At 39.4% G+C, this 8,928-nt stretch overlaps 1 protein-coding gene and 1 long non-coding RNA gene across 2 annotated transcripts in view; one reads left to right on the top strand and one right to left on the bottom strand.

Moving 5' to 3' along the window:
• Positions 1 to 8,928, top strand: part of LOC106535787 (receptor-type tyrosine-protein phosphatase N2) — a gene marked incomplete at its 5' end in the record, with an annotated part of 35,435 nt that overhangs the window by 13,338 nt on the left and 13,169 nt on the right. Inside the window, 2 exon segments of the mRNA XM_014032872.1 lie at positions 366 to 439; positions 8,454 to 8,531. Coding sequence (XP_013888326.1) covers positions 366 to 439; positions 8,454 to 8,531 — 152 coding nt within the window.
• LOC106535788 (uncharacterized) lies at positions 8,555 to 8,922 on the bottom strand. Its single transcript, XR_001312480.1, has 2 exons — positions 8,746 to 8,922; positions 8,555 to 8,574 (listed from the first exon to the last, which is right to left on the bottom strand). It is a non-coding gene; the product is annotated as an uncharacterized LOC106535788 (long non-coding RNA).

Raw genomic sequence — 8,928 nt, 5'->3', positions numbered from 1 at the left:
CACACACACACACACACACACACACACACACACACACACACAGTGTGGTTGGATTGGTAAAGCAGCCATAAATCTGTGCAGTTTTAAGATTTAATTTGAAGATTTAGAACTTAGCCAGACAAATCTTGGGGAAAATTGTAACATTTTGTGTTTTTCCCCCAAATAAGCTGCCTTCTTTTGATAAACAAAAAGAGAAGAATATCTTCACATCATCAAAGCATTCTTACTTACAGTCTGGTAAACTGTTTTGCTCAGCAGATGTGCAAAAATAAAAGCCCTGTGTTTTCAATGCATCTGGCGTGACCACTAAAAACTCTCTTCGTAGGACAAAAAAGTGCTGAATTGTTCATTTCTTCTTGTTCCAGATGATCACTCCAGAATCACCTTGAAGGTGGAGAACAGCCAAGGCAACTCTGATTACATCAACGCCAGCCCGATTGTGAGTTCCTCCTCTGCTTTCTAACTCTGCGTTTCACACGGCTGCTCTGCCAGGCTCCCCACAGCCCCCACGGGGCATGGCAGAAACAAAGGCAGCCTACCATTGTCCAATATAAATTTTGATGCAATGCTTGCTTTGCTCCGGTAGCAGCCTCGCAGCATGTGTATGTTCCCCAGCATGAATATTAATGATGGCTGWACAGCAAACACCCCGGGCTGGAGTTTGCTGGAGGAAGATTTGAGGAAAGGACATGCACATGACTTGCTTTTCATTTGCGAAACTAAAATTGATCCGTGGGGTCTTGAGGAAATGATTGTTTCTGACCTTGGGTTATGCTAATTTGACACTACTTTGTGTTTACCGTTACGGTGCGATTGGCATGCTGAGGATATCTCTTGGCACAGTGCAGGTTTAAAAAGCCTGCGGGGAAGAAAAAAGGAAGAAAAGAGTCATGCGAATGCAGTAAGTGAGTGAATCAATTTGGAAACCAGTGTTGGAATTGTAGGTTTATATTCCCCTCGAGGCAGATACACTGCTATTCCATTAAAAGCAACAGGAACGCAATGCATTTCCAATCTGATCGTTGCACCAAAAAAACGTGGCTGCGAGAGCAAGAGCATCAAGAAGGAATCAAACTATATGAAAACAAAAAAGCAACTCTAATGCCACAAACAGGTGAATGCAACACGTACTCACACCTGCACAAAAAGCAGAATTACACACTCATGAATATGTGTACACACGAAATGCACCGGCACACATGCACACACAGAAATGACATGGAGTGCAAACACCCACACAGACATGATAAAGCACACGCTGGAACATGACACACAATCACTGCCGAGCGTACATCTCCACCTCCCACTCACTCTAATAATACAGCCTGGATGTATGTGGCTGTATGTTCCTGCTGTGGTTATTTAAAGACGTTTCCACCATGTTCACCCACGCTTCGACCAAACGACAGCGATGACAAAATGTTCCAGATCTTCTTCCAGCAGCTTGTCACTAACCGTAAAGTGTTATATCCTACAGTCATGAAAGTGTGGGTAATCATGTAACTGCATCTGTCTGACTCAAACCACTGGACAGATTTCAAAGAAACTGTCAAAGTAACCATCTTAATTGTTGATTCAGGGTTCATGTGGATCCTTGAAAAGTCTTTAAAGACATTGAATTCATCCATCCAAAAATAAGGCCTTAATTAGCCTTAAAATGTCTTAAATCAATTTTCAGAAGTCTTAATGTTAACACATTGTAAGTAAGATGATTGTAATTCATCTCACATATTAAAATAATTGGTAACATTTATATATTTTTATTTATCCATGGGACACTAAGTGTCTTTTCGGGGACTAATGGGTTTTTTATCTGTCCCCAGAAACCATAACCATAATTTATCAAGTTTGTAAAACAGCTCGTTGTAACATTTATATATTTTTATTTATCCATGGGACACTAAGTGTCTTTTCGGGGACTAATGGGTTTTTTATCTGTCCCCAGTAACCATAACCATAATTTATCAAGTTTGTAAAACAGCTCGTTGTTGTATGTTAAAATAAACTTTTGGCTAAAATTGTTGCTGTTATTTTTTTATTTATTTATTGAAAAGTTTGTATTAAATTTCATTTCAAGTGGCATTAAAAAGTCTTAAATAGTCTTAAGTTTAACTTTCCTTAAGCTGCAGGAACCCTGTGATTAATCTTAGCAAACACAAACGACGACAACTCGATCACCTACAGATACCCTCAATGAATTCTGATTTCATTTATTAAATGTATTGGCTGTGATGCTAAACATGATCAAATGACCTACTTTTGGACGAATTCTTAAAATCACCATGGAGTTATATATTTACAACTTTAAAGTGCCTGCATGCATATCCTTCAAATACAAAAAGATCTTTAGAGTCAAACATGCAAAAACTGTCCATCTTACCAAGTTTTAAAATCTTATATCAGCCAAAAAGTCTTTTTGATCTTGTTTTCAGACTGATTTACTAAACAAGAACTGATTGTGTAAGAATAATCATCTTGTTTTCAGAATGTGTAAGATTATTTGTCTTGTTAGTCTGAAAATTTGACTCAAATTAAGTCAAAATTTCTGCCAGTGGAGTAAGAACATTTTACTTGGTAAGATTCTTGAAATAAGAAAAAATTGAGTCAAATCAAGTATTTCAAGAAGTCTTACCAAGTTAGTTAAAATGAGATTAGAAGGTAGGATAAATATTTATTTTCTTTTGCAGTGTATAGAACTAAATTTAAAGGGGGACTTCCATATTTATTAGCAAATTATAATCGACATATTCACTTTAAAATCCCAGTTAGAGTTCCACAAAGTTACAGACGTAATCAATCACTCCTATCCTCCTTTAACAAGAACACACTGACAATCTAAAACACATTCAATAGTTTCCTCACAGACACACACACACACACACACACACACACACACTGACTCAATCACCCCATCATGTAACGCCTAACTTCATTAAACACTTCTGATAACACAAGCCTCAAAGCCTTAACACATTTACTGACTTCTCTTGGTTAGGGATTTATGAGCTATACAAATTAAAGTTAACACTTCAAAATAATTGTTCTTTTTAAATTGTATTACAGTTTATTAGAACACCTCTAACATTTATGTTTGAGTTTTTTTAATTATAAAGATTGTTTTGATCAAATTGTCTCAGTCTCAGAAATATACATGAAAACAATTCAAGCAATTATAAAAGTTTTGTTTTCTTGCTATTTATACAATAAAATATTACCTCTTAATGGCTTTTTAAATAGGTAAACCTATTTAGGTTTTTATTCCTTTAAGCAATTAATCATTGAATATTCTCACAGAAATGTGTTGACCGTGCATTTACACACAAGGATCTGCCTAAAAAAGAAAATAAAAGCAGTCTTTATAAAAAAAGTGTGTACTTGTTTCTGATGCTGCCTGTACTCCAGTTGTGGTAGTTTTTAGTTTCAAAATCATCATTTTATGAATTTCTCAGATCTACAACTAAAAGTTTTTAGTGAATGGATAAAAAACACCAAGAAAGCAGCAGCTTTCTGCAAAGAAAAAATAATTTCAAAGATGGGTTGTGGAAATAAAGGAGAGATAAAAGTATTTCTGGTTGAAGCTGATAGGAAGAAGCAGGTAATTGAAAAAAATCAATCATTACAGCCCAGGAAGGCAGGAAATACAACACTACAGTGGGAGTGGAAAGAATAGGATGGTGCTCGATGCTTACTGTTAACAGTAAAACTACAGTGAGCACTGGGAGAAGTAAAGTTTTATGATGTACAACTGTGAGAAAACACTTTTAAGAAACCTGATAATCTTAGACGCACAGAACACGGTAGAAAAAAACACCTCGCCTCGTTTCAACAGTAAAGCTGCAGAGATGATATTTTCAGCCACTTAGCACCAATTTCCTTCATATTCTTGCTGACCATGTCCATCCCTTTATGACCACAATGTACCCAACATCTGATGGCAACTTTCAGCAGGATAATGCTCCCAGCTACGGGGTAATATTATCTGCTTTCTTAGCTATGATGATAGCTTTCACAGTGACTACATCTCAGTCTAAAAAGAGGACGGTGAGGGGTGGGTGGCGTTCTGGGAGATTCACCAACAGATCTGCAGAAATGGCATTGTTCTGTTGTGTAAGTAAGGATCAGCATCTCTGAGGATTGTTGGAAGCATTTTGTTCCATCAGAGCTACAAAAACCCAACACTGTGCTGGAAGCCTGATCTGACTGAAGCAAAGTTTATGGATTGGGGGTCTTCACCTGCTTTGATGATGTAGATTTGTGTTTTAAATGGAGGCAGCACTTCTTAAAGGAATGCTTCTATCCTTCTACCTTGCATACCAAAGTTTTAAATGTTGCAGCATCTGTTAGCTCTCAAATTACGAGTTCTGGATCAGGTTCAGCTACCAGCACATCAAATTTTAGATGTTTCACCAATTACTTTAAATACTTTAAATATCAGCTTGTCTTCTAAACTTAGTCACCCCTGAGACCCAACAGTTCCTGGTAAATTAAGCTCATTCTCAATATCTCAATATCCGTCCATCCGTTTTCTTCCTCTCATCGGTCTCGGGGGCAGCAGCATCAGCAGAAAGACCAGACCTCCCTCTCTCCAGACACTTGGACCAGCTCCTCTGGGGGAATCCCAAGGTGTTCCCAGGCCAGCTGAGAAACATAGTCCCTCCAGCGTGTCCTGGGTCTTCCTCTGGACCTCCTTGCAGTGGGACGTGTCCAGAACACCTCACCAGGGAGGAGTCCAGGAGGCATCCTAACCAGATGAACCACCTCAACTGGTTCCTCTCGACGTGGAGGAGCAGCGGCTCTACTCTGAGTCCCTCCTGGATGACTGAGCTTCTTAGCCTATCTCTAAGGGAGAGCCCAGACACCCTGTAGAGGAAACTCATTTCAGCTGCTTGTATCTGTGATCTCGTTCTTTCGGTCACTACCCAAAGCTCCTGACCATAGATGAGGGCAGGAACGTAGAGCTTCACATTCTGGCTCAGCTCTCTCTTCACCACGACAGACCGGTACAACGCCCACATCACTGCAGATGCAGCATCAATCCACCTGTCGATCTCCTGCTCCATTCTTCCCTCATTCATGAACAAGACCCCAACATACTTGAACTCCTCCACTTGGGGCAGGACCTCCTCCCCGACCCGGAGAGGGCACCCTACCCTTTTCTGGCTCAAGACCATGGTCTCAGATTTGGAGGCACTGATCCTGATCCCGGCTGCTTCACACTCGGCTGTGAACCGCTGCAGTGACAGCTGGAGATCAGGATCTGATGAAGCCAATAGGACCATATCTGCAAAAAGCAGAGATGAGATCCTAAGATCACCAAAATGGATCCCCTCAACACCTCGGCTTAATATCAATATAATCATTGACACAGTTTCATTGACCTCACTTCTTGTTATCTACACTGCTCAGCCACCTGGATTTAACTAAGCAAATTGGTACTCCTATCGTATAATTACTGCATGGACGATTATCTTTCAGCTGCAACAAGTTATTTAACCCCAACTGGTGTGATGAGTTGCTTCTCATTTCTTAAACAACCATACTGAAAGACACATCCTGTGGTCGTGGAAACGATGTCAGTCTGTTTGAGACTGGCATGCATCAAGCAGAGCAAACATCTAGATTGCAGAAACTACTAAAGCTAGGTTAAGAACTGTCCAACGCATTATTAAAAACTGGAAGGATAGCCAGGTCTAAGAAGCTTATCCAAACAACGCCACAGTGAGTACGTGCTACAATCAAAGCCGAAGGCCCAACGTAATATAAGTGTGACCTTTGTTTTTGGCTAGGTAGTGTATATTTGCCCTTTATGAAAATGCAGAAGTATTTTTCTTTGCAATCCCACTGACGGTCATGCTGGGGGGGGGGGGGGGGGGGGGGGGGGGGGGGGGGGGACGTGTGGCTCAATGTCCTGATGCTTTAACACACAGCTGAGGTTTGAAGCACTGATCCTGCAGAGTCTGACCACTTTATCACCATTTTAGAGTTTGAATGTTGCATCAAAGTAAGTGGGAGAGTCAAAGTATTTGAATTTCATTTATGAACAAGTGAAAATTCTGAAAGTATTGCATGAATAAATGCTCATTTCCACAGATAATTTGAACCCAAAAACTAAAATCAGAGGTTACTTTGTTTCCTAAAATTGAGACAATTACTGCTAATCCTTGCAGTCGTCAGGAATCAGCTGAGAGGACAAATGGTCTCTGTCAGCTCAAGTGAGGTGTCAGACAGCAATAATAGTCTCCTTTCTTTTTAAAACTTCATTCCACAGATAAGACAGCGTGACACAGACACACACGGGTTTGACTCGTTTCTTCTAATCAAAGAAAAGACAAAAACCCAACAACAGGGATAATTACATGTCACATCCTACACTCTTGCTTTTTGTTAAGAGGAGTTTGTATAAAAGACAGAGAGACAGTTGTCTTGTTTCAGTGACATTAATGGCTAGGTTTAATTCTGGAGCTGCTTTCAGATGTCAGGAAACTCTCTAGAGATTGAAAAGAATAAAAAGGAGAAATAAAAATGAGAGTCCTTTTTTGTCATTTTTAATATATTTTCCAGCTTTTTACCACTTATTTTTATCTTTTTTTTTTATCTTTCTCCCTAACAGGTTATGTGTGTTACACTTTCAGTATCTAGAGTCCTATCCTCTGGATCTTTTAGGATATTTTCTGTTCTTTTCTGTTACGTAGGCTCAAACATATAGAGGGTTGATCCCAGGTACCCCAGTACAGGGATCTGGACTGGTCCACTTTCTAAAGGGTCTGAGTCACAGGACTGCTCAGGGCAGGAGCCGTGTTGGTTCAGTTTCACCTCATTTCCAGCATCAAACTGAGTGGCTTTACCAGTTCACCACTTCTGCCAGCCATGCCTGTTAACAAGGCCCCACTATTTAATCCATAATAAATGTTGCAGCCATTAAATTTCCCCTTAAATTAAACAGAAAAATGCCCTAATTAAAAAAAACAACCATGTAATGTCTGTATAAACCAGGACTGTCAAACCCATTTTGACTGAGGGCCACATGAACGTTATGGTGGCCCTTGAAGGGCCAGTTGTAGTTAACATTGACATTTCATGTTTAACTTTGACTAAACAGTGTTTTAACATGTCCTCTTTCAAACACTGACAAGAACTAAGTGTATGACGGACTAAATCTGAACAAAATAAATAAATTATATTAAAAGTAAAACTAAAAGTTTTACTCACTGATGAGTTTCTAGTGAGTAGCTGCCATCTTGAATTCTGAACTCTCCCACTTTCTGACAGGGAATTCCCATGGATGGTCCACATGCATTATGGGAGATATACAGTAGTTTATGGTCGATGCTGACTTTAAAACCGCTCATTTTGTGACATTAATACTGAGCTATGCAACTAAATAGCTCAGTTACTTAAAGCCAACAGCTCAGGGGCTGGACAGTTATTATGTTTCACTTTTAAATGAGTTTATTTTGTTGCATTTAATCATAAATTTAAAGTTTACCATTGATATAAGAAACAATTTTCATTTAAAAAAATGTAAATGGGGGGTAGCCCRCTGTCGGGCCAGACCAAGGCAAATCTTCAGCAGTGGGCTTCCTGCTAATGTTCATGTTGCAGTTCTTTCTGTCAATAATGAAGAAAACCTCACTGATAAGATGTCCCTCACCTTTATTATGTCCTCTTTAAGTTCATTAGATGTGTGTTGTTTGCATTCACAAAAGCAACAGAGGACCGTTAAAGGCAGTTTGATGTGCAGAAAAGCCCAAGAAATGATTTGTCTTCTCTGATCATCTCCAGCTAAATTGGTCTCACCAATTATTACATTTACTGCTAATAAGCAGGGGTGTCACTCACGTACTCACAAATTCTGCTCATGTTTGTCTCCTGCTCTCTACGCCTCCACCCTCTTTTTTTTTTCTTTAAGTTCAGGAAAAGTCTGAGACAGTTCAGCCTCTCACCTCCTGCAGCACAACGCTTCCAGCTGTGAGAACAGGAGAAAGACTTCTGTTCTCTTTGAAARGGATTGTCTTTGTGTAATCATTTCTGATTTATAAAATGACAAAAWACTGAAATTTCACCATAAATAGGTTTATTTAAAGAATGTTTTCAGACAAWTTGCTTGTATTGCAAACCTCCAGAAGGTGTTTGTTGTGAATCCAGGTGAAAGTTTCTATATTTTTGATGCAATTCTGCATCTCTAACAACTGCAGCTAAAAGAGAGAGACGACTCTTTGTTTCTGCAAACAGTGATTTGAWAATCAAACATGACTAGAAATCTAAAATCAGTTTTATCTCACAGGATACAGCCTTTTTGGATAACTGCCATAAATTATTAGAACAGAATGAGTGTTTTTTGTGCACTTTAAAAAAGTGTATTTTTCATTGTAAAACAAACATCTTCATAAATAAATAAAATAAAAAGTTTCTTTTTCTAACTTTTTTTCTTCCATTTTGTAATTTTTCTCCAGATGGATCGTGATCCCAGAAACCCGGCGTATATCGCCACTCAAGGCCCCCTGCCCTCCACCGTGGCTGATTTCTGGCAGGTAAGGACACACAATAATCTGCACACACACACACACACACACACTCACACACACCATCACACACTCTTGAAAACAAAATCAATACAGTCCCCTCTCTTAAACAACAGTTAGCCGATTTTTATTAGTGCAGCAAGCCACACAGGAGAGCAGCTTGTTCTGTGGATGTCATTATTAATCTTTCCTTCCCCATAATGCTCACTGCCTACACCACAACTACACACACACACACACACACACACACACACAGCTGTCGACAGCGGGGCTCACTGTTAATGTAGGAGGTGGCAAACACTTTTCCCATTGTCTCCAATGTTGGATTGGGTTTGAATTGGAGAGCAGAAGATCAATAAGTTATTTTAGCCACTTCTTGGGTCTCTGTGTTTGTTGAGTGGGTGGG

The sequence above is a fragment of the Austrofundulus limnaeus genome, unplaced genomic scaffold, assembly GCF_001266775.1.
Source record: "Austrofundulus limnaeus strain Quisiro unplaced genomic scaffold, Austrofundulus_limnaeus-1.0 Scaffold1564, whole genome shotgun sequence".
Lineage (NCBI taxonomy): Eukaryota > Metazoa > Chordata > Actinopteri > Cyprinodontiformes > Rivulidae > Austrofundulus > Austrofundulus limnaeus.
This window is presented reverse-complemented; position numbering and strand designations above follow the sequence as displayed.